A 26912-nucleotide genomic window follows, 5' to 3' on the forward strand; every position below is an offset into this window, starting at 1 on the left:
GTAGTGTCCAGCTTGACACAATCATGTCGTTTAAATATCTAGGCGTAACGCTGCAAAGCGATATGAAATGGAATGAACATGTGAGGGTTGAGGTACGGAAGGCGATTGGTCGACTTTGTTGTATTGGGAGAATTTTGCGAAAGAGTGGTTAATCTGTAAAGGAGACCGCATATAGGACGCTGTTGTAAACTAATCTTGAGTATTGTTCGAGTGTTTGGGGTCCGTACAGTGTTGGATTACAGGAGGACTTTGAAGCAATTCAGAGGCTAGCTGCTGATATGTGTTACTGGAAGGTTTGAACAACACGCAAGTGTTACAGAGATGGTTCGGGAACTCAAATGGGAATTACAGAAGGAAAGGCGACCTTCTTTTCCAGACACACTGTTGAGAAAATTTAGAGAACCTGCATTTGAAGCTGCATACAGAACGATTCTACTGCCTTCAACCTACATTGCGCGTAAGAACCGCGAAGATAAGATACGAGAAATCATCGCTCATGCAGAGGCATACAGACAGTTGCTTATCCCTCGTTCTACTTGCAAGTGGAATAGGAAAGGAAATAACCAGTAGCGGTATGGGGTACGCTCCGCTACGTGCCGCATGTTGTATTGCGGACTGTTGATGTACACTCATGCTCATAAATTAAGGATAATTGAGAATGTGATGCCACACAACGTGGCACTACACAAAACTGGCGCTAATAGCATGGGCACATAGGGAACACACCTGTAAGTCCACGGTATTGGTGATAAGTTAAGAAAACCGTCCCGAAACACATGTGCTATAAAACGCCACTGTATCCTGCGCATGTACACCGACATCAATATGGGATATGATCAGCATGCACACATACACAGGCCGCACAACGGATTGGCATACACTGGATCAGATGGTCAAGCAACTTCTAGGAGTAGCCTCCCATTCTTGCACCAGTGCTGTCGGAGCTCCTGAAGTGTCGTAGGGGCTTGACGACGTGCAGCGATCGATGGGGTTTAGGTCTGGAGAACAGGCAGACCACTCCATTCACCTGATATCTTGTACGATACTCCTCCACGATGGCAGCTCGGTGGGTTCGTGCGTTATCATCCATCAGGAGGAAGTTCAAATGGCTCTGAGCACTATGGGACTCAACTGCTGAGGTCATTAGTCCCCTAGAACTTAGAACTAGTTAGACCTAACTAACCTAAGGACATCACATACATCCATGCCTGAGGCAGGATTCGAACCTGCGACCGTAGCGTTCTCGCGGTTCCAGACTGCAGCGCCAGAACCGCGCGGCCACTTCGGCCGGCTCAGGAGGAAGGTGGGACCCTGCACCTCTGAAAAGGCGGACATACTGTTGCAAAATGACGTCACGTTGCACCTGACCTGTTACAGTACCCCTGTCAAAGGCATGCAGGGGTGTACGTGCACCAATCGTAATCCCTCCCCGCACCATCAAACCACGACCTCCATACAGGTCCCTTTTAAGGATTTTAAGGGGTTGGTATCTGGTTCCTGCTTCACGCCAGATGAAAATCCGGCGAGAATCACTGTTCAGACTACGCCTGGACTCGTCCGTGAACATAACCTGGGACCACTATTCCAATGACCATGTACTGTGTTCTTGACACGAGGTTTTACGGGCTCTCCTGTGACCAGGGGTCAGTGGAATGCACCTTGCAGGTCTCCGGGCGAATAAACCATGTATGTTCAGTCGTCTGTAGACTGTGTGTCTGGAGATAACTGTTCCAGTAGCTGCGGTAAGGTTCCGAGCAAAGCTACCTGCAGTACCTCTTGGCCGTCTGCGGGCACTGATGGTGAGATATCGGTTTTCTTGTGATGTTGTACACTGTGGACGTCCAGTACTGTAGCGCCTCGACACGTTTCCTGTCTGCTGGAATCATTGCCATAATCTTGAGATCACAATTTGTGGCGCACGGAGGGCCCGAGCTACGACTTGCTGTGTTTGACCATCCTCCAGTCACCCTAGTATTCTACCCCTCATAATGTCATCAATATGTGTTCTTTCAGCCACTTTCAACACACAGTCACCATTAGCACGCCTGAAAACGTCTTCACACTTACCCGCTGCACCATACTCTGACATGCACCAACACACCTCTGCGTATGTGGGCTGCTGCCAGCGCCACCGTGCGACGACCTCAGGTCAAATGCACCGCATGGTCATACCCCGAGGTGATTTAAACCCGCAAATCGCCAGCCAGAGCGTTGTTTCACCATGTATCAGCATTGTCCTTAATTTATGAGCATGGGTGTAGATATAAATGTACATTATCACATTGGGTTAGTTCCGATAAGAGGTTGGGCAGGAAGGATTTGTTTCATATATGGCATTCTTTCATTCTTTCATTCTTTCATTCTTTTGGTTTTTTAAATTGATTGTTAAATTGTCTTGTTCGTTACATTTCACAGTTTTTTTATCGTTTCGTTCCTAAGTTAGCGTTTTTTTTAAGTCTCTTTGTTTTATAAGTTATGATTTTTGAATGTGGTAATTGGAAGTGTCAGTGTTTGTTGTATAAAATATTCTACGAAGAACCAACTTAACAGTCAATTAATGAAACCGTGATTTTTCATCCATGCTGTTTATGAAGTGTGTTAAAGTTGTACCAAAGTAAGATCAACTATAATTAATTTCGGAGATTTTGGTTCTCTGTACTGGTACCGGTCTTTTCAGTTGAGCTGTATGGCTCAAGTTATGTTTTTCATACCGTGTTTCGATAGTATTCGAGACTTTTTTGTTACATGTATTTTCGTTTTCTCTATTGGCATCCATGTTTAGCTTTCCATATTGGTATCGGTCTTTTGAGTTGAGCTCAATTGAGAAGACATTGCAGTCAGCTGCAGATCGTCACTCACGTCGACACCAAATATGTCTGTTGCCTGGATCAGAACCAGTATCGCTTCTCTCCAAAGGCTGGTGGATGTGGTAAAGATAACCAGCCTCCCTCGTGTAGTCACAGCGCACCTATCAATTTTCGATTTGCAGCGTCGTTCCCAGTGTAACGAGATAGATATTGCCAGAGCCATGGACAGAATGCTGGGACTCGGGCATTGGCTGCTGACGGACAACGCCCATGCCGATACAGCAGCTAAGCAAAAACCCTCCACTTCCGCATCATCTCTTACGATTTCCAGTGACCTGTGACGCTGACCAACCTCCAGGAGGTTTCCGCAATTTGTCACACTGCCCATTACACAAGGAATAGTCCGGGTCCTCTGGTCTGGAGACGATTGTAGTGTCTTTTGTTTAGACTTGGTCGGTTTTGTGACGAACTCATTTCTTCTTTCTTGACCTTCGCTAACAGTGAACACTTGGAAAGCCACCATGAATAGGTCAAGACTGCATTTCACACCGGAAACGTTACGCTCTGGTGGTAGAGTATGTATGGAATGCACGTCGTGGATTTTATGTTAAGTGAAAATCCAATATCCACAGTACAAAACCAACATCAGATAAACCAATTACTACAACAAAGGAAGGAATTTTAGGAAAGGAGTATGAAGCCATTGGGAAATTAGAAGTGCAAGTTGTAATAGTTAAAGAGAAGAGAGAGAAGGAGCACTTAAGTGTAGACAAAACAGAAATGACAGAATTAGAGGATGTAGTAAGAAAAATGAAACCAAGAAGACAAGGAAGTGACAACGTAACCACCGAATTGGTCAACTATGAAATCTTCATAAAAAGTATATATATATTTATATGGTGAGTCACCTAACATTACCGCTGGATATATTTCGTAAACCACATCAAATACTGACGAATTGATTCCACAGACCGAACGTGAGGAGAGGGGCTAGTGTAATTGGTTAATACAAACCATAAAAAAATGCACGGAAGTATGTTTTTTAACACAAACCTACGTTTTTTTAAATGGAACCCCGTTAGTTTTGTTAGCACATCTGAACATATAAACAAATACGTAATCAGTGCCGTTTGTTGCATTGTAAAATGTTAATTACATCCGGAGATATTGTAACCTAAAGTTGACGCTTGAATACCACTCCTCCGCTGTTCGATCGTGTGTATCGGAGAGCACCGAATTACGTAGGGATCCAAAGGGAACGGTGATGGACCTTAGGTACAGAAGAGACTGGAACAGCACATTACGTCCACATGCTAACACCTTTTTATTGGTCTTTTTCACTGACGCACATGTACATTACCATGAGGGGAGAGGTACACGTACACACGTGGTTTCCGTTTTCAATTACGGAGTGGAATAGAGTGTGTCCCGACATGTCACGCCAATAGATGTTCAATGTGGTGGCCATCATTTGCTGCACACAATTGCAATCTCTGGCGTAATGAATGTCGTACACGCCGCAGTACATCTGGTGTAATGTCGCCGCAGACTGCCACAATACGTTGTTTCATATCCTCTGGGATTGTAGGCACATCACAGTACACATTCTCCTTTAACGTACCCCACAGAAAGAAGTCCAGAGGTGTAAGATCAGGAGAACGGGCTGGCCAATTTATGCGTCCTCCACGTCCTGTGAAACGCCCGTCGAACATCCTGTCAAGGGTCAACCTCGTGTTAATTGCGGAATGTGCAGGTGCACCATCATGCTGATCCCACATACGTCGACGCGTTTCCAGTGGGACATTTTCGAGCAACGTTGGCAGATCATTCTGTAGAAACGCGATGTATGTTGCAACTGTTTGGGCCCCTGCAATGAAGTGAGGACCAATGATTCCGCACCATACATTTACAGTCCACGGTCGCTGTCGCTCTACCTGTCTGAGACAGCGAGGATTGTCCACGGACCAGTAACGCATGTTCCGTAGATTCACTGACCCGTGGTTTGTGAAACCCGCTTCATCGGTAAACAGGTAGAACTGCAACGCATTCTCTGTTAATGCCCATTGACAGAATTTCACTCGATGATTAAAGTCATCACCATGTAATTGCTGATGTAGCGACACATGAAACGGGTGAAAGCGGTGACGATGCAGTATGTGCATGACACTACTTTGACTCAGTACACCGGCTCTCGCAATGTCCCGTGTACTCACGTGTGGGTTCATGGCAACAGCAGCTATCACACCAACTGCACCCGCTTCTCCCGTGACGGGCCTCTTATGGACCCGTTTGCGTGCTACGACCATACCTGTTGCATACAGTTGGCGGTAGATGTTTTGCAGTGTGCGGCACGTTGGATGCTCTCTGTCCGGGTACCGTTCTGCATACACCCTGCAGGCTTCAGCTGCCTTTCGTCGACACTCGCCATAGATGATTATCATCTCCGCCGTTTCAGAGTTAGAATACACAATGGTCACAGTTCCTACAACACTACACTATCACAGCCGTCTGGTAACACGGTGTACTACAGTTGGTCTGCGTGCGGAGACGAATGCAGAATAACAATAGCAGCAAGCGCTACATGCGGACACTGCGACAGCTAGACCAAACCACAACAGTGCACTACAGCCACACTCGTAAACACGGTCGTCATCGTAAACATGTCCCTGCAGATGCTGCTCGCCGACCGTGGCCCGCGTTTGTTACAACACGCAACTGAACGTCGGAGGTTTCAAGCGTCAACTTTAGGTTACAATATCTCCGGATGTAATTAACATTTTACAATGCAACAAACGGCACTGATTACGTATTTATTTATATGTTCAGATGTGGTAACAAAACTAACGTGGTTCCATTTAAAAAAACGTAGGTTTGTGTTAAAAAACTTACTTCCGCCATTTTTTTGTTTGTTTTGTATTAACCAATTACACTAGCACCTCTCCTCACGTTCGGTCTGTGGAATCGGTTCGTCAGTATTTGATGTGGTTTACGAAATATATCCAGCGGTAACGTTAGGTGACTCACCCTGTATATTCTTGTTAGAAGAGGAACCTGGATCCAGAAAGAGTGTAGGTCATGTTCAAATAACACAAGCTTATAGAATTTAGCAGAGAGACAAATCTACTATTTCTTGACTACGCGAGAGTCATTGGTAACCTAAGCAGGTTCAAATGGCTCTGAGCACTATGGCACTTAACATCTATGGTCATCAGTCCCCTAGAACTTAGAACTACTTAAACCTAACTAACCTAAGGACATCACACAACACCCAGCCATCACGAGGCAGAGAAAATCCCTGACCCCGCTGGGAATCGAACCCCCCTAAGCAGGTGAACGTTGTGGGAAGCACTACACTGGGGAGGCATACCACACCTCTTACTCTGAGTAATCAAACATATGCACCAAGACTCGAAAATGGCCATTGCCGGAAGAGATAACATTAACGTAACAACAAATTTAGGCTTACGACAAGGATACTGCTTGTCGAATACATTTTAATTGTGTATGTTGATGATATGTTGAGATAATGGCTAAAACAAATGACTTTTGTACCAATAATATTAACCAATGGAATTATTTAATGATACTATTTGCTGACGACCAACTTCTTATAGCTAACAGCGAGAACACCCTTCGAAAATTCAATTATAAATTTAATACTGCTGCCAAGAGCTAAAACGTAACAATGTCGACACAAAAAATCAAAAGTCGTTGATTTTAAAGTTTCAGACACAATCTCAAGCAAATATTTAATAAACGACCGGAAAATAGTGAGAGTGAGTAATTAAACGTCTTGGGGAGAACCTCTCCTTCACAAGCGAAAATGACACACCAAAAAATGAGGCAAGACAACTTACTTCAGTGCTCCAAAACAACAGCAGTACCGTTAATACTTTATGACAGTGAGACTTGTACACTAACAGCTAGAAACGATGGAAGAATAGAACCTCCGGAAATGAGGTTTGGTTTTTAAGAAGAGCAGCTGGCTGTAGAGTGTTGATGTGATAAGGAGTACAACAATCGGACAAGAACTGGGAGTTAAAACCTTAAACGAACAGATCACGGAATACAGAAAGAAATAGGGAGATCATGCAGTAAGAATGAATGAAAATGCAGTTCCTAAAATAATGATGAATTATCAACCATCAGTGAAGACTGACCAAGAAAGACATGGGGTTATCAAATAGCAACCAGGTAAAGACAAGGGAGACACCGATCAGTGGACGTAACAGGCAGATGGCTAATAATTTATGAAAGAAGATAACATTCTACCAAGCTAAAGTGAATACAGAGAATCGTAACGAAGTCCTGGCACCCATGTCTTTCCTAGAAAGCAGTGGTCCCCAAATCATATAGTAAACTTGTATCATTCCCTAGGCCGATGTACCACCTGCGGAATGACAGACCCTAACTTATAACTGCCTGATATAGTAAGTGGTAGATTTACAGGGGTGCGTGGCAGGTCCTCTTGGTGACTTACCTGCGCATTGGCAGCGTAGTCAGCCTTCGCCCTTTCTCGACCTGTAATCTGACTTGCAGGTCAGCCGCTCGTACGTTATTCCCTACTATGTGGAGTTTGGACTTAGTAAATACTTAGAACTAAGGTTTTGGAGAGGAATTCCGGTGTTACTAAATAATGCAACGCAGCTCTGATAAAAGCAATTATTTTTCTAGAGATACGTTGGCCTCAAAATCCTGTGATACAATTTATTACAAACAAATTGCAAAATCGTACTTCGCACGGCCGAATCCAGCCAGATAGCGGTCACTGGGTTTAAGACCGCTGTCGGATACCGGTGGCATTTGCTTGTTTTCTCAGTCAGGCTAATCCCAGTTGTGATCGTAGTAATATAATTCACTCAGCAGCCACACGGGTCTTTTAAGATGTTGTATTACTGGATGCCACGGAACTCAGTCTATACTTACATTTGATACCCCACATAAAAATCAGCATGATCACATCCAATTGGTCATAATGATCATTGGTAGAAAATAAAAGCAGAACTGCAACATCAGGGGCGAGCACAGCAGTTGACTTACCGTGTTTAATGACCGTCATGTTGTTGCACGCAATAAAACAAATATAATTGAAACAAATAGTTTTTGTGTAAATCAGATCCGTGAAGCATGTGCTTGTGAGTTGCTACTGCAATATACTTCTACAGTAATTGTAACAATCTACAAATCCCCTCAAGGTAACTTTCAGCTATTCATGAAAAATCTAGAGGCATTATTGAGCTACCTGTCGGACAAAAACAAGGAGTTAGTGGTTTGTGGTGATTTTAATGCAGATTTCTTAAAAGATATGGATAGGAAAAATGAGCTAGAATCTTTGTTTGGTTGTTTCAATCTAGTATTTGTTGTGAATTTTCCAACTCGTGTGCAGCAGGATAGTAGATCACTTATCGATAACATTTTCAAAGACAGTGCTCAGGTAGAAACAATTAATGTGCACCCAGTTGATAATGGGCTATCTGATCATGTGTTAATGGAAATAACACATATAGCACCTTACAGGCTTCAGGCAGGTTCATACAAGGTAGGGAGGCTTATTGATGCGAACAGGGTACAGAGTGCTCTTAAGAGAGCAGCCTAGAAGAGGTAGAATGGGATGAAGTATACACGGAGAATGATGATGATGCTTAATTCAATTTATTCCACTGTAAATTTGTCTCAATATTTGATAGTTGCTTTCCTGAAACGTTGTTCAAAAAAGCCATTGCAAAGTCAAGTAAGCCATGGATTACTAAGGGAATTAAGATATCGTGTAAGAGGAAGAGGGAAATATGTGGACAGGCCAGAATAAGTCAGGATCCGACGTTACTTGCTTACTACAGAAGATTCTGTAATATTTTAAGGAAAGTCTTTATGAAGTCGAGAAGTTTATGTGTTCTGACAGAAATTGTACTGCACATAATAAGATTAAAACTATATGGAATATTGTCAAACAGGAGACGGGACAGCCTAACAGTGCACAGCATACCCTGGCGATAAAGCTAAATGATGATGTTGTGACTGATAATTCACATGTTGCTTGTATTTTTAACAATCAGTTTCTGAATGTAGCAGCAAAAAAGGGTTAAAGGGTTCAGTTGAAGAAGCAAAAAAAAAAAAAAAGTTAAAAATGTAATTCCCCAGGACTTTAGGCCTTTAGAAATAGCACCAACATCTCCCACCGATATTGAGGGAATTATAAATATACTGAAAAACAAGAGCTCATGTGGTATTGATGGAATCTCTAACAGAATTTTGAAGTATTGTGCTAATTTAATAAGTGGAGTCCTTAGTGATATATGTAATGCTTCGCTGACACAGGGAATTTTTCCAGACAGATTGAAATACGCGATTGTCAAACCTCTTCATAAGAAAGGGGACAAGAGTGACTTAAATAATTATAGACCAATCTCATTGCTGACTTCATTTTATAAAATATTCGAAAAATTATGTATTCAAGAGTAGTCTCACATTTAAGCGAAAATAATTCACTCAGCATGTCACCGTTCAGATTCCAGATGGATTATTCGACTGAGAATGCTATCTACACATTTACTCATCAAATAGTACAAGTCTTAAATAACAAATTATCGCCAGTTGGTATTTTTTGTGATCTTTCCAAGGCATTTGACTGCATGAATCATGTCACACTCTTAGAAAAACTCAGGTTTTATGGAACTGAAGGCTATACACACAGCTGGTTTGAATCATACTTAACGAACAGAAAGCAAAAAGTTGTGCTGAATAACACAAATAATGTTAGGAGGGTGGTAAATTCTATCGAATGGGGAGTTATCACAAAGGGAGTCCCACAGGGTTCAATTTTGGGTACTCTGCTGTTCCTTATTCATGTGAATGACCTCTCACTTAACGTTCAGCAAGCAGAACTAGTACTTTTTGCAGATGACACGAGTGGTGTAATAAATCTCATTCCATAAAAAGCAGCTGAAGATATTGTTAAGGATGTCTTTCAAAGAATTATGAAGTGGTTCTCAGAAAATAGACTCTCCCTTAATTTTGAAAAAACTCACTATATCCAATTCAGTACACCGAATAGAGTCATACAGACAATTGATGTAGCATATGAACAGGGTAGATTTCTCCAAATTTTTGGATGTTCAGTTCAGCTTCTTTCGCTCTTTATATAATCGCTATTCTGGGTAATAAACAGATCAGCCTCCTAACGTATTTTGCATATTTCCACTCAATAATGTCTTATGGATAAGTTTTCTAGGATAACTCACCACTTGGACATAAAGTACTAATTGCACAAAAGAGAGCAGTGAGAATAATTAGTGGTGTTCACCCAAGGACGTCATGTGGGCACCTATTCAAGGAGTTAGGTATTTTAACTGCACCATCAGAGTACATGTATTCGGTAATGAAATTCTTTATAAATAATCCATCTCAATTCGCGAAGAACAGTGATGTTCATACGTACAACACTAGAGGTAAAAATGACCTTTCCTATCCGTTATTGAAGCTGTCAGTTGCTCAAAAAGGAGTACATTATTCAGCAAGAAAAATCTTTGATCATTTGCCCACCAATATAAAGTGTCTGGCAGGTAGCAGATCAAGTTTTAAATCTAGCTTAAAATCATTTCTTTTGGACAACTCTTCTATTCCATGGACGAGTTCCTGTTTCAGAACTGGCAAAAAAATGTATATATATCTTATAATCTGACTTTTTCCACATCATATCGATAAAATAATCGTGAAAATGATCTACGGAACATGACATAACCAAACCAAACGAAGTTTTGCTCAATTAGCTATTTGCGTCTATGCCTCAGTTATTGTCACATGTTAAGGAAAACATTCATTCACGGTCAAAATGACTTCACCACCTGTGCGAACGTTACTTTGTTACGGTCTTATTCAGATTTATCCAAAAAGCCAAGCTTAGTTTGGAATCTTGGGGGAGCGGAACTGCCTGCTCCCCGGTCGAACCGCTAGTCCTCAATAGTGGCGTGCTGTGCGCCCTTCTCCCCCACTAAACCGTCTGTGACATCAGATACCATCTTTTCCCTTAAAACAGACACATTTTACGTTATAATTTCCCTGTTGCTTTCTGCGCATATACACTTTTGATTTACACTCGTCTGCAAATTTTACTCTGGCCCTCTGCTCTAATTTAGTTTTTTCAAACGAACTATTTTTTTACGCTTTGGCAGCCTCTGATTGGAACAGTCCACCTTCTCCATCTCCAAGGGGTGTCCGCCTGTGGATGCTGCGTCGTGTTTCTAAGCTACCCCTGGCTTTTCTGTGCCCTTCCGCCTTCACATTCTTGCAAGTCACCCTGCTGGCCTACCATGCCCGCCTCGGCTCTTTCCGTAACCATTCGGGCAGGCTACCTTCGCCCTTGCCTTCCGTCTGTCTGCCATCCCACTGCATTCTAATTGGCGCTCGCTTAATTAAAAAGGCTAGAACTTTAGTTTCATTGCCTGTACAACAAACGAATTTTTTTCTGAAGCCACCTCATATTCTTAGCTATCGAATGAAGTTCTTAAAACTATTGCTTATCTGAAGTGTGGTCATTCGTACACAGCAAATTGCCACTTTTCAAACTGAGAGTGGGTTGAAACCCGAAACGGAAAGTAGGGAAATTTTATACAACACAAGTTAAATAGAATGAGATTTTCACTCTGCAGCGGAGTGTGCGCTGATATGAAACTTCCTGGCAGATTAAAACTGTGTGCCCGACCGAGACTCGAACTGGACTCATTCCGGAAACATCCCCCAGTCTGTGGCTGTGTCTCCGCAATATCCGTTCTTTCAGGAGTGCTAGTTCTGCTAGGTTCGCAGGAGAGCTTCTGTAAAGTTTGGAAGGTAGGAGACGAGGTACTGGCAGAAGTAAAGCTGTGAGTACCGGGCGTGAGTCGTGCTTCGGTAGCTCAGTTGGTAGAGCACTTGCCCGCGGAAGGCAAAGGTCTCGAGTTCGAGTCTCGGTCGGGCACACAGTTTTAATCTGCCAGGAAGTTTCACATGTTAAATATATAGGAAAGAAAGATTAGACTCGCAAGGATAGAGAGTTGTACTAACATCTACATTAGGCGAGGTCGAAAGTGTGTGAACCGCTATCGACAAGAATAGCGTGGGTCGGTAGACTTAGATTAATAATGGGATACCAAGAAAACCCAAATGCAATTAAATGGAAATAACCTGACCGTACTCTGTGGGTAGATGATGATTGTGATTCGTGTAGTATCGACTGTGAAACACTACGACAAGGACAAACCGTCGCGCGAAGCAATACAGAAAACTAGTACTATAGCCCACATGCCAAGAAGTGCGACTGACATAATGACTACTCGTAAGGTAGAACCAATCATTTCGAGATGTTTTAGCGATCGTTATGCTACTACAAGGACATTGTCACCAAAAACCAGGTGATCATCAGAAGAGCTTGAAGAGGATTTGTGATAGTCAGACGTAATATACAGTCATTTTAATTATGCTAATGGATGAACTGAAAACAGTTGAAATCTGGCCAACACGGAACAACTGTGGTTAAAGATCAAAGACTTTTAAACTACGATCTGGGTAAATATGTACCGAATAAACTAACGACAGTCTGTAAAAACGTTATCATTTGGAAAATATTAAGAAAACAGAGTGCTGCACTGCCGCTAAAAAAGAGGGAGTCTGGAAACTGGAAGGTTTAATGATAATTCGATAATCTGTAAGGAGGACGTTGCTGAAACATACTATAATTTCCACAGTTGAATCCTAGCGAAAGGTCGATCAGAAAATCCGCGGAAATCCTCGTTATGCTCAAAGTCAGTTAACGAATCCAAACCTTCCATTCAGTCTCTAGCGGATGGATCTGGTGTTGAAACTGAAGACATGAGGCAGAGAGCCCATGAGTCTGTATCTTGGTACACGTCATACGTCCGACTGTCCGTAAAGGCTCTAGTGCTGTATACCCCAACATTACATATTTTGGGATAATACGTCATGTTAATGAGTTAATGGCCAGCTTTGTTGAAATATCTCCAAGCATTACAGAGTTACGGTTATGTGTCAGCACGCGCGCGAGTGCGCGCGCGCGCGCGCGCGCACACACACACACACACACACACACACACACAATGTACACAAATGGCCGTGTGATATAAAGTCCCGTCGAATGTGAGGTTAGACATGTATTCGATTTTTGAATGCTCAGAAGTTAAGACTTGCAGAAATTTACCGTCAACTAAAGGAAGTTGGTTGGGTTGATTTGGTGGAAGAGACCAAACAGCTAGGTCATCGGTCTCATCGGGTTAGGGAAGGTTGGGGAAGGAAGTCGGCCGTGCCCTTTCAAAGGACCATTCTGGCACTTGGCTGAAGCGATGTAGGGAAATACGGAAAACGTAAATCAGGATGACAGGACGCGGGATTGAACCATCGTCCTCCCGAATGCGACTCCAGTGTGCTAATGACTTGCGCCATCTTGCTTGGTCTAAAGGAAGTCCACATTGATAAAGTAACGAACGAAAGAAATGTGAGAAAGTAAAATGAAATGTTTACGAATGGAATTAAATATATGGTCAGTTTATGAAAGCTAAAAGGTCGTTACTTCCTGGAGTACCCCGTATGTGTATTAAAGATGTACGAACGACGTGATCATTCTTGCTACTTACGTTCATGATATCTGTAACTGTAATGTATTCGGAATCGCACTGTCTGCTCTCTAACCTACTGTACTGCGGGTTTTATCAAGTAGTCTTTGTACAAGTTATACGTATATTTCACGTTTCATTAATAATATTTTATTAACTTTATCTTCTTTCTACATCTACATGGCTAATCTGCAAATCAAACTTACGTGCCTGGCAGAGGGTTCATCCAACCACCTCTCGAAGAGCATGCGGACAAAAACGAACATCTACATCAATCCGCTATTTGGGCTTGATGTGTTGAAAATTTGTGTCGGTCGCGAAGCGTGTTCAGATGGCGGAGAAGGTAAGCAACCAATATATAGAAACGGGGCGTCCGGTTTCGAGTCCTTGTCTAACACAAATTTTCAACATTCACCACTGACTTATTTCAGTGTGTGTAAGGCGGCTGAAGTCCTGTAATAAAAGTATTTGCACTTATGCCCCTAACACTCTGTATATTGAAGTGTGATATTGGTTTATATTTGTTAATAGGTCGGTTATTCATTTTCTTCGGTCTTGAACGTTTACCTTATTGGTATAGCCAACACTGTATTGAGATAGTCTCTTATATGAGCATGTATTGCGATGTTAAGTATTTGCACTTATGCCCCTAACACTCTGTATATTGAAGTGTGATATTGGTTTATATTTGTTAATAGGTCGGTTATTCATTTTCTTCGGTCTTGAACGTTTACCTTATTGGTATAGCCAACACTGTATTGAGATAGTCTCTTATATGAGCATGTATTGCGATGTTCAGACGTGTCCTAATCTCATTTTACCAGCTGAAACTACGCTTGGTTTTATGAATGATGCGGCAGTGATTTAATTGCATAATTCTGCTTAAAATATTTCCCGCAATTTCTTTTACTGATTGTTACATTAAAGAAATTTTCTGTTGTGCTTATTGTTCCAGATCTGAAGATGCTGCAACGAACAGCCGAAACTAATCATCATCTAATATGTTTTTATATGCTATCCTGACTATTAAAATATTGTGTAAAAATATTTTAAACTTCTTCATTAAAAAATAACGCAGCATTCATAGTCTGTGTTAGGTATGTCGTGTTTTCTTCTGTTCCTGTAGTGTGAAAGTTTATTCACAGATACAAGCGAATGGTGGTGAACTTGGTGAACTGTCTGAGAATGCACATTTGCTTGAGTTCGCTGTCATTCACTCAAGTGTAAAGGGAACTGACTGCTCGTATGATTAAGTGGGATTTACTTTCAGACGAGTACTTCAGAGTTTAATATTTCAGGCTGGCTGCTAGCTCGCGATGTGCTGTGGCTACTGGCGTTCTGCGGCTTCGCTATCAATTATTCTGTTCGAGTCAACCTCAACATCGCCATCGTGGCCATGGTGAAGGGCAGCGCGCCGCTTGCTAGAGAGGCCGAGGACGTCGGATACTGCACGCAGTCCGGAGCTGTTTTTCAAAATACCTCCGATGTTAGCATCACCATCGATCAAGGCAGCCTCTGGAACGTCGTCACTGGCGCAAACAGTACCAGCTTCAACACGTCATTGGAGATTGGCAGTACCAACCTGCAGGTTGTGAAATCCGTTTACGTGAAACAGATTCTTAACTGCTAGTATTGTGACAATTCTTTATCAGTACATCTACATCTACATCTACATCCATACTCCGCAAGCCACCTGACGGTATATGGCGGAGGGTACCCTGAGTATCTCTATCGGTTCTCCCTTCTATTCCAGTCTCGTATTGTTCGTGGAAAGAAGGATTGTCGGTATGCTTCTGTGTGGGCTATGATCTCTCTGATTTTATCCTCATGGTCTCTTCGCGAGATATACGTAGGAGGGAGCAATATACTGCTTGACTCTTCGGTGAAGGTATGTTCTCGAAACTTTAACGAAAGCCCGTACCGAGCTACTGAGCGTCTCTCCTGCAGAGTCTTCCACTGGAGTTTATCTATCATCTCTGTAACGCTTTCACTATTACTAAATGATCCTGTAACGAAGCGCGCTGATCTCCGTTGGATCTTCTCTATCTCTTCTATCAACCCTAACTGGTACGGATCCCACACTGCTGAGCAGTATTCAAGCAGTGGGCGAACAAGCGTACTGTAACCTACTTCCTTTGTTTTCGGATTGCATTTTCTTAGCATTCTTCCAATGAATCTCAGTCTGGCATCTGCTTTACCGACGATCAACTTTATATGATCATTACATTTTAAATCACTCCTAATGCATACTCCCAGATAATTTATGGAATTAACTGCTTCCAGTTGCTGACCTGCTATTTTGTAGCTAAATGATAAGGGATCTATCTTTCTATGTATCCGCAGCACATTACACTTGTCTACATTGAGATTCAATTGCCATTCCCTGCACCATGCGTCAATTCGTTGCAGATCCTCCTGCATTTCAGTACAATTTTCCATTGTTACAACCTCTCGATACACCACAGCATCATCTGCAAAAAGCCTCAGTGTACTTCCGATGTCATCCACAAGGTCATTTATGTATATTGTGAATAGCAACGGTCCTATGACACTCCCCTGCGGCACACCTGAAATCACTCTTACTTCGGAAGACTTCTCTCCATTGAGAATGACATGCTGAGTTCTGTTATCTAGTAACTCTTCAATCCTACCACACAATTGGTCTGATAGTTCTTATGCTCTTACTTTGTTCATTAAACGACTGTGGGGAACTGTATCGAACGCCTTGCGGAAGTCAAGAAACACGGCATGTACCTGTGAACCCGTGTCTATGGCCCTCTGAGTCTCGTGGACGAATAGCGCGAGCTGGGTTTCACACGACCGTCTTTTTCGAAACCCATGCTGATTCCTACAGAGTAGATTTCTAGTCTCTAGAAAAGTCATTGTACTCGAACATAATACGTGTTCCAAAATTCTACAACTGATCGACGTTAGAGATATAGGTCTATAGTTCTGCACATCTGCTCGACGTCCCTTCTTCAAAACGGGGATGACCTGTGCCCTTTTCCAATCCTCTGGAACGCTACGCTCTTCTTTTTGTTTCATATTTTGGAAACTAGAGCTGGATTAATTTTGTTGTACCTTAAATTCATTCCGTTCATGTGTCCCTTGATTATTGGCTTGGGAAGTCATTTTTCGCACCAGGAGGTAAACTCTCGGAGATGGAGGGACAGTTGGGATATCTGAAAAAGCTACGAAACCTGCGTCGACGGTGTACTGGATCGTTAGAGATTGGTCGTAAGCGAACTAATGGTTCCAAAGGAACTGTCCACAAAGATGAACGGAAGAGTGATGAACGAATTCTAAGGAACGGTCTTTCATAGTTCACTTCGGTCGCGCCTTTCTACTTGTAGTTCCTGGGAACGGGAAATGGTGGGCTCGTTCCCGCAACGGCACGTCGGCCGGTCTCGTTCCAGCCTCGGTCCCGTTCCCGTCTTTCTCAGTCTCGGTCTCCCTCGGCCGGACTCGTCCTTCTTCGCGTGACCACTCGTCGCAGTTCCTTTGCCGCCTGCTCCTAATTACTTCAGTATCGAGTTGTTCTTTTCGTTCGCTGCGCACGCCCATTCTAGATCTGTTTCAAACCTTTTTTGAACTCTGGACTTCTGGTTCTTTTCGTATTCTATTCAGCGTCCACGATCGGTAATTAAAATGTATTTTATAATTATGTAAATTACATAAAAATTACGTGGTATGTAACACATACATCTCTTCAGGTAACAAAAGGGCATATCAGCGTACTTCACTATTTCGATAAACAGCAGAAGGCATACTTATAAAAAGGCAGGATATTTTGTTATTACACATGCAAAGGAAGTCGGCACGGCACACACGAGTGGCCATTTTCCATCTTTTTTTGATCCAAGGTATAACGGGATGTCTATTGTTGTGGAAGGCAGATCGACTTATAACTGAATGAAGCCCGCGCTCCATAATCGAGTGTCTGGTGTCACATTTTGTAAAGAGAATACGAAAAGTTCTACAACATTGTTTCAGTGGTAGCCGGCCGAAGTGGCCGTGCGGTTAAGGGCGCTGCAGCCTGGAACCGCAAGACCGCTACGGTCGCAGGTTCGAATTCTGCCTCGGGCATGGATGTTTGTGATGTCCTTAGGTTGGTTAGGTTTAACTAGTTCTAACTTCTAGGGGACTAATGACCTCAGCAGTTGAGTCCCATAGTGCTCAGAGTCATTTTTGTTTCAGTGGTACACGGTGGTGCACGAAAAATCGGCCGCGAGTACTAGACTGCTCATTGTCGCCCACCAATCGTCATCTATTGTTTTGAAGTTGTTGTTTGCATTAGGTTATTTTGCTTAATTATTACATGTTTATTTATTCTGCTCATATCGGCAACAAATCGTGCGTAATTGGCGAGCAGTCTGTACTCGGAGCCGTTTTTCGTGCGCCACCTTATATTGTTTCACTGCGATTAGACGCATAACGCTACAGTTGACTAAACGAGAGGTTTTGCCGAATCACGAAAATTACTTCTACACGTGTGTGAAAATCCTGTAATGAATAAAAACTCTGTACTCCAGGGGGGAGGCAAGTACATTGGCGCCTTTCATCTTCAGTCATCTATGCCACTAATTTTCAGTTTTTCATAAGAACCATATGCCATGCACATATAAATGATGAACGAGTAAAAATGAACGGTTCCCAAAAAAGAGCGATCACCGTTGAACTAGTTTGCCCATCCCTAGGGATTATGGTTTACGCGCTTCATTAGTGTAGATGACATATAGGAGAGAAGATACCGCAGAGCCTAGGGGCCACCTGCAGTGTAATGGAAGGTTCGGCAACAGGTATCGTTAACTGTGACAAACGGTATGAGATGTGATATGAAGTGTGTACAACAGGTTGGATACGGTTAATTGGAAGTGCGTTTGTCTAGAGCCTGAACAGGAGACTGGTGAATGCTCTACACTACGCTGAAGGAAGCGATATAGCGGATTTTTAGTGAAGTTAATGGGACAGGAGATGGGTGAGGTACAGAAGTTGGTCAACAGAAAAAAGTTGAGACAATAGCAATCCCACTTAATAGGGAGAAGGTTTAGTGTGTGTAGATCTGTTGGGGGCGCATGAATTCGAAGATATTAACCTGAACACTTAAGTGAATCTACCTGGTCGGAAGGAAAGTTATGATTTGGGAGGTTTTCCAGAGCTTCAGATAATAGGTTCGTAACATACATAGTGTAACGGGTATACGTGCGGATATTTCTGTTTGTGACTGAGGACGGTGTACTGAACAACATTACATCGGTATTTGCGTCATTTTGTTGACTGAGAATTATAGCTATTATAAGTCATATGATTCTAGTTAGTGTAGTACCTCCAAGTATATGTGGGATGAGCAAGCCATTACTGCTTATTTTCTCCTGGACAGCGGTAAGGTGTCGAAGTATAGATGCGTGGATGCAAAACGGTTAGTGTATACTGACAGGTGTAGTCTACTTAGTGGTGCGGTTACGACCATGGAGAAAATACTAGGTAGTAAATTATGTGACATGTTTGTGGGAAGACTGCTCGATGCAGACAAGAAACAACCAATACACTCATGTGTGTAGATATTAAGGTACAACATACAAAAATATCTGCCCATATATCCGCATATACTGAGCTGACAAAAGTTATGGGATACCCCTAAAATCGTGTCGGGCCTCCCTTTGCTGGGTGTGGTGCAGGAACTCGACGTGGCATGGATCAGCAAGTGGTTGGAACTCCCCTGCAAAAATACTGAGCCATGCTGCCTATATAGACATCCATAATGGCAAAAGTGTTTCCAGTGCAGGATTTTTCACACGAACTGACCTTTCAATTAAGTCCCACTAATATTCGATGGGATTCATGTCGGGCAATCTGGGTGGCCAAATCATTCGCTTGAATTGTACAAAATATTCCTCAGACCAAGTGCGAACAATTGTGGTCTCTTGACATGGCGTATCATCATCCATAGAAAGTCTACCGTTGTTTGGGAACATGAAGTCCATGGATGGCTGCAAATGGTCCTTAATTAGCCGAACATGATCGAAGGGATCCCTGTGTCAAGTAGAAATCTACAGATACACCAGTCACTGAATGTTAGCCCATATTTTGACTGGTGGGAATCTTCCTACATGTCGGTCAGGGGAACTGAAGATGACGAATATATATCGCCGAAATTGGATGCTCAATAAAATAACAACTGGAAACTTAGACGGCTTAAAGGTGTTTTGATTAGGTATTCCATTTCCATTTTCAGTCAGTGATCCATGTTAACACAGCCTACACAATTATGGAGCCACCACCAATTTGCACACTGCCTTGATGACAACTTGGGTCCATAGCTTCGTGGTGCCTGCTCCTCAATCGAACACAACCATCAACTGAAATCGGGACTCATCTGACCAGACCAAGGTTTTCCAGTCGTCCAAGGTCCAACCGATATGGTCACGATCCCAGTACAGGTGCTGCAGGCGATGTCGTGCTGTTGGCAAAGGCTCTCGCGTCGGTCGTCTCCTGCCACAGTGCATTAGCACCAGATTTCGCCCCACAGTTGTAACAGATACGTTCGTCGTACGTCCCACTTTGATTTCTGCGGTTATTTCCATTTCCATTAGTGCTGACAACTCTACGCAAACACCTGTGTTCTCTGTCGTTAAGTGAAAGATATCGGCCACTGCGTTGTCCCGTGGTGAGAAGTAAAGCTTGAAATTTGATATTCTCGGTGCTCTCGATGCTGTGGATCTCGGAATACTGAATTCCCTAACGATGTCTGAACTGGAATGTCCCTTGCGTCTAGCGCAAACTGCCAGTCCACGTTCAGAGTCTGTTAATTCTCGTCGTGAGGGCACAATCACGCCTGAAACCTCTTCACGTGGATCACCTGAATACAAATGACGGCTTCGCCAGTGCACTGCTCTTTTATAGCTCGTGCAGGCGATACTACCGCCGTCTCTATAATTGCAAAACTCTGTCATATGACTTTTGTGATCTCACTGTAATTTCCTGGCCACAGCTGTATGCTCCTGTTGTGGCTGTTGTGTACGCCAGAGCTCGTATCTGGGGGAAGGAGGTTTCTCCTGTATGGAAGCGATGAGTCGGTCTTTTCCGAATCTTCGTAAATAGATAGTGGTCGGATCATGTATGGCTGAGATGAAGACGAGTAATCTTGGCATGCAGGCCGGTGTTTTCCAACACCGGCTTGGAAAGGTAGTTCTGAAAGTCCTGGCAGGAAGCAGCACCTTGCAGAAGCGTCATTAGCGGGAACAGCATATGGCCAATGAAATCGCCTACATTCTGTTCTCGACTATGACTGGCTGATAGGGCTGATTGTTAAGTAATTTCGTGAAGCTGTTTTGAGGTCACTAAATTGGCATTCTGAAATACTTCCTATTAACCCACTGTTATTGACTAGTGCAACTGATAAAGGCTGATCGGTTAATATTTGCACGGGAGTTCTTTCGTATCGAATCCAACAAATCTAATTAGGAGGTCAGGCAGCAATAATCGGTACATACTTTGTTGTTGATGTTCTATATCTATTGTCTAAACAGCACAACTGAGGCAGTTACTCCTTCGTCTGAGACACTAATAACGGTTAACTCATCATAGGTCATCACATGCCAGTATTCTTCATGTGCCACTGAATGCACAATCCTCAAATGCAGTCCAAATCGTGGGTGTCCGGCGCGGTTGTCGCGTAACCGCGGTGCACAATTGAACACTTAAACACATCAAACAAATCACTCAGTTAACACCGTTTACGTATTTGCTAGAGGTGAGTCCCACGACTTTTGGTGACACACAAGGCCGTTAAACAACTGGAAACGAGGTCGGCCGCCCTGCCGAAATCCGCCCTGCCCTATCAACAGCCAACAACTTACTTGCTCAGAGCCTCAACACTGACTACTTTCTGGCGCACTCGGCGCTCGCCTATCGATAGTACCTACTGCGACCTGCGTGAGGCAAAGATATATTGTTCTCAATACGTAAGGGATGCTGGACCCCTTACATCCCCCCTTCCCGCCGAAAGGACTGCTTTGAAACCGGAGGTGGAAAGGAATATAGACAGAGTTCACAGTGACAGAAAGAGAATACACATATAAATGCAAGTACAATGAAATTTACAAATTGAATGGTAAATCCTCTGACTCCGGACGTAAACTGCCTCTACAACATATATTACATCTAAATTACAATCTATCCTTATGACACAACTCAAAATTGTAGTTTATTGAAACAATAATATCACATATAGATTATAACAAAACTCCTTTCTACCGCAATTGATAAACTATACAACGCTGGATATCTATTGAATCATAGTGTAACAAAACTATTTCCATTTCGGTTCGTCTCAGCGAGGTTTGCGTCCAGGACACAACCAAAATCCTACTGTATTAGCACCACACATTACAGGAAATAACTATCTCTAATTAGACTAATATCTACTTAACCCAATACATCAGTGATCGAAAACATAGTACATAACAAATAATACTTATTACAAATGCAGATAAATGACAATAATTTATTCTCTACTCAATAATGCATATATGAATCCACCGTCAGTGTGGTCATTAAAAAATCAGTCTCTAAAAAAAAGTCTTTCTTGTTGGTTACTAATTGTCTTTCCTGCTTTTGAGCGTCTATTATTAACATAGTTCACAGAATTGTTCATATCTAGATCCCTATTAATAAACACTACAATATTCTAAATACTAAAACTTCTCACACTATAAAGGATAGCTATATCTCAGTCCTTATATGCAATTCGTCCCTTAAATATGGTCAAATCTTTTCTCATCATGAAAACCCATAATCCTGAATAGATACAAATATAGTTAATAAAAGACAACAGCTGACACTTGAACACCAGTTCACATGACCTTTATTCTCCAAATACACATAATAACCAAAAAACACCCATACACATTTATGTTTATGCCTGGCTAGGCCCTACTTCATCGTCCTGATTACTTTTCTCCTCAGGGTTGCCCCGATCTTCATGCGGATAGTATCTCTTTATATGCTCAACATGTTCCTTGCCATGCACTCGATTGGTTTGAGCATGTTCCAGCTCCACAGTATTGGGGCGTTCGATCTTGATAATTCTATGTGGTCCCTTGTATACATGGTTAAATTTATGTATTTCAGAATTTATCTTCTTCGACCTAGCATGCACTTTCACCAACACTAGGTCTGCTACACTGTACGTTAAAAGTTTCACCAATTTATCATGCCTTTCCTGTCTCCTTTTCGCCTTCTCCCTCATGTTCATTTGTACTAGTTCGAGTTTCCTCTTCCAAGTTACCTTCTCTCCTTGTTCATATTCGATCAACTCACGAAAAACACTGTTAGGTTTCTGATTAAGTGAGGTTTCGCTTGGTGCAAATCCTGTTGAATCATGCTGTAGGTGGTTCTGAGTACTCTCGAATTTTCCTAGGTATTCCTTCCAAGTACCGTGTTTCTTGTCACAATAGGTCAGACACAAACGATTTAACTCCATTATCCGTTCAGCCGGGTTCGAGGCTGGTCTGTATATACAGATGTCTATCTGTTCTATTTGATGCCTATTCGACATTTCCCTCCACTCCTTGGATCGGAACTAGGATCCATTATCACTTAGGATTTGTTTCAGTTTACACACATTGCTGAAGTAATCTTTTTCTAACTTATTAATAATAGCCTTGCTGGTCGCTTTCTTTAATGGATAAAACTCCACAAATTTAGATATTGATTTTTCTGCAGCTATGATTTGGGCGTAATTTCCTTTTGCCACTGGCAAGGGAGCCGAATAAGTCCACTACCACGATGTCTCTAATTGATTCTGGTATGACCAGATGCAGGTAACCTTTATGTTGAACACCGATAGTTTTAGTTTTCTCACAGGTATCATAGGTCAGCAACTTGCATATAAGCCTTCCAATATTGTTGAAGGCGCAGTCCAATTCCAGTTTCTCAAGGCATTTCTTAGGTCCATAATGGGCATTGCTATAATGTGTACCAGATTAACCTGACTGTTATATGCTCTGGTATATGTAATCTCCAGCTCTCTTCACCCTCTCTTCTTCTCTTGTACTGTATTCCCTGGTGGATATAATAGTGTTTCCTAATCTTTTCTTCACCAGCACATCTATACTTAGTCTTGATTAATTTTAGTTTTTCGTCCTAGCTCTGCTCTCTCAATATGTTCCTCAAGAACCTCTTCACAAAATCTTCCTGCTATACTCCATTAAATTTATCCAAACTTCACCCCCTTCTGATCCACTCATGGCTGTTCCCCATGAATCGAGTGACAACCTTGATAACGCATAAGGTATGGTGTGTGCTTTACCAGGCTTGTACATCTCTTCGAAGTCATAATCTTGCAACGCCAATGCTCATCTCATCAAGCGGCTCTGTGTCAGTTTACTTGTAGTTAAGAATGTTTGGGCGTTCTGGTCCGTGACATATCGTCCTGCTAGATAATAACGAAATCACTCAAAACCCCACACGATAGCCAGTGCCTCTTTTTCAGTAATGCTATATCTCCTTTCTTGTGCATTCAAGTTTCTGCTAGCAAAGCATGTGGTCTTTATCACCTCAGTATCTCCTTCTTTCTCGATCTGGTATAAATGTATGCCTAGTCCATAATCTGAGCTATCTGCTCCCAAATAAAAATCTCTAGAGAAATCAGGATGGCACAATGTATCTGCATTACACAATGCTTCTTTAATCCTTTCAAATTCTTCCTGACATTCGCCATTCCAGTGCAAGGTTATTTTGGCTTTAGTAAGTGTTCTCAGTTTGGGGGCAGTGAGTACAGGTTCCTTCAGGAATTTTCGATAGAACTCACAGACGCCAAAGAATGCTTTCAGTTGCCTTTTGTTACAAGGAACTGGAAATTGCCTAATTGTCTTGAGCTTACTTGGGTAAGGGTAAATACTCTCTTTTGTAAATATGAAGCCCAAGAATTTTATCTGAGATTCACCAAATTCTGACTTATCCAAGTTTGCTGTCACCCCAGATTCCTCAAACACCTGCAAGGCTCTCTCGAGTTTCTCTAAATGTTCTCCCAAGTCTCACTTGCAATTAATATATCATCCATGTAAATAGTAACCTTCTTAAGTAATTCTTCACCAAAAATCTTGCCCAATGCTCTAATAAATTTCAAGACTGACATGTTAAGCCCAAATGGCAAGAGTCTAAAATGATAACTTCTGCCACCATATGTGAAGGCAGTGTACAGACGTGACTCAGGGGCCAGAGGTATTTGCCAATAGCTGGCAGTCAGGTCAATGCTACGAAGTATCTTTACACCCTGAAACCTTTGAATTAATTTTTCTGTCGTTTCTGGCTTGTCTGGCTCGTGTTCAATGATTTTATTTATCGTATGTGCATCCAAAACTATTCTCACCTTCCCATCTTCCATCTCTACCACAGATAATGGCCTATTATATTGGCTCTCTCAATAAACCCAAGGTCAACCATTCTTTGTACTTCCTCTTCTACCACTTGCCTTTTAGCCTCAGGGATGGAGTATTGTTTAACACTGAAAGGCTTGTGTTCCTTAATTTTCAATTTACATTGTACCCCTTTCATGATTCCTGACTGCTGACAAGGGAACCTCCCCATCGCACCCCCCTCAGATTTAGTTATAAGTTGGCACAGTGGATAGGCCTGGAAAAACTGAACACAGATCAATCGAGAAAACAGGAAGAAGTTGTGTGGAACTATGAAAAAAATAAGCAAAATATACAAACTGAGTAGTCCATGCGCATCATAAACAAATCAAGGAGAGTGTGAGCTCAAGAGTGCCGTGGTTCCGTGGTTAATGTGAGCAGCTGTGGAATGGGAGGTCCTTGGTTCAATTCTGCCCTTGAGTGAAAAGTTAAATTTTTTATTTTCAAACAATTATTACCTGTCCATCCGTCCGTCTGATGCGATCACTTTTTTGGGAGTGATTATCACATCCACAAGAAAACCTTAATCGGGCAAGGTAGAAGAATCTTTTGACCCATTCGCCAAATGTACAAGTTAGGTGGGTCGACAACATATTCCTGTCATGTGACGAACGTGCCGTCACCAGTGTCGTATAGAATATATCAGACGTGTTTTCCTGTGGAGGAATTGGTTGACCTATGACCTTGCGGTCAAATCTTTTCGGTTCCCATTGGAGACGCATATCCTTTCGTCTACTAATCGCACGGTTTTGCGGTGCGGTCGCAAAACACAGACGCTAAACTTATTACAGTGAACAGAGACGTCAATGAACGAACGGACAGATCATAACTTTGCGAAAATAAAAAATTAAACTTTTTACTCGATGGAAGACTTGAACCAAGGACCTCTCGTTCCGCAGCTGCTCACGCTAACCACGGGACCACGGCACTCCTGCGCTCATACTCTCCATGATTTGCCTATCTTGCGCATGAACTACTCAGTTTGTATATTTTGTTTATTTTTTCATAGTTTCACACAACTTCTTCCTGTTTCCTCGATTGATCTGTGTTCAGTTTTTCAAGGCCTATCCACTGTGCCAACTTATAACTAAATCTGAGGGGGGTGCGATGGGGAGGTCCTCTTGTGAGAGAAGACGTTGCTGTGCTTATGTAAGATCTCTGTTAACCTCTTCCAAATCTCTTCATCCAAATGTGTCATATCTTCAAATTTCTTGCCTATAGCATCTTCAATAAGTTGATACACTTGTGCTAATCTCTCGTAGAGTATCAATACTTCCTCATCTTCCGGTTGTTCTTCCGTAGGCCCCTCCACATAACACAAATTCACCTGTCGGAACTCTTATTCCTCATCTGAATTCTTACTTTCTACCAGGGTCAATTCTCTCCTTTCTCCCTCACATCCTTCTACACTCATTGTGCATTCATTGTCCTTTTACACTCATTGTGCCTTCATCGAAATTCATGATTGCTTCTACTTTGTTCAGCCAGTCAGTTCCCAAAATAACTGCTATGTTAAGACCTGGTAACAACAAAAACGTCCTTTCATATACTTCTCCCTCTACTTCAAATCCAGTCAATGCTTGTTCCTTAATTGGCTTACTTTTGGCACCTACAGCATTTACAACTTGGACACTATTTACAGGGAGACAGGTAAGCTGGCGTTGGTATTCAGTATCTGTTCATATAGCTTCTGAGATATAGCACACACTTCCCTCCTGGTGTCAACTAGGGCATCCACATTTATTCCACGCATCTTTGGCTCTGAGCACTAAGCGACTTAACTTCTGAGGTCTTCAGTCGCCTAGAACTTAGAACTAATTAAACCTAACTAACCTAAGGACATCATTCACATCCATGCCCGAGGCAGGATTCGAACCTGCGACAGTAGCGGTCGCTCGGCTCCAGACTGTAGCGCCCAGAACCACATGGCCACTCCGGCTGGCCCCACGCATCTTTATCCTGACTACAGGTAATCTCGGTTCTTTGGAACTCTGTTCCTTTTCCCTCATAGGTCTTCTCTCAGATCGCCATCATCATCCCTAATCAGATTTATATGGGTCCTCATTTGTCGCACTCCCGACTGGACC

General features: G+C 42.5%; 1 protein-coding gene across 1 annotated transcript in view; it reads left to right on the forward strand.

Annotated features, from left to right (window-relative positions):
- LOC126456156 (putative inorganic phosphate cotransporter) overlaps positions 1–26912 on the forward strand; it is a 243969-nt gene that overhangs the window by 79402 nt on the left and 137655 nt on the right. Inside the window, exon 4 of the mRNA XM_050091910.1 lies at positions 14704–14993. Within this exon, the coding sequence (XP_049947867.1) occupies positions 14704–14993 (290 nt within the window). The remainder of the gene's footprint in view (positions 1–14703; positions 14994–26912) is intronic.

The sequence above is a fragment of the Schistocerca serialis genome, chromosome 2 (genome assembly GCF_023864345.2).
Source record: "Schistocerca serialis cubense isolate TAMUIC-IGC-003099 chromosome 2, iqSchSeri2.2, whole genome shotgun sequence".
Classification (NCBI taxonomy): Eukaryota; Metazoa; Arthropoda; class Insecta; order Orthoptera; family Acrididae; genus Schistocerca; species Schistocerca serialis.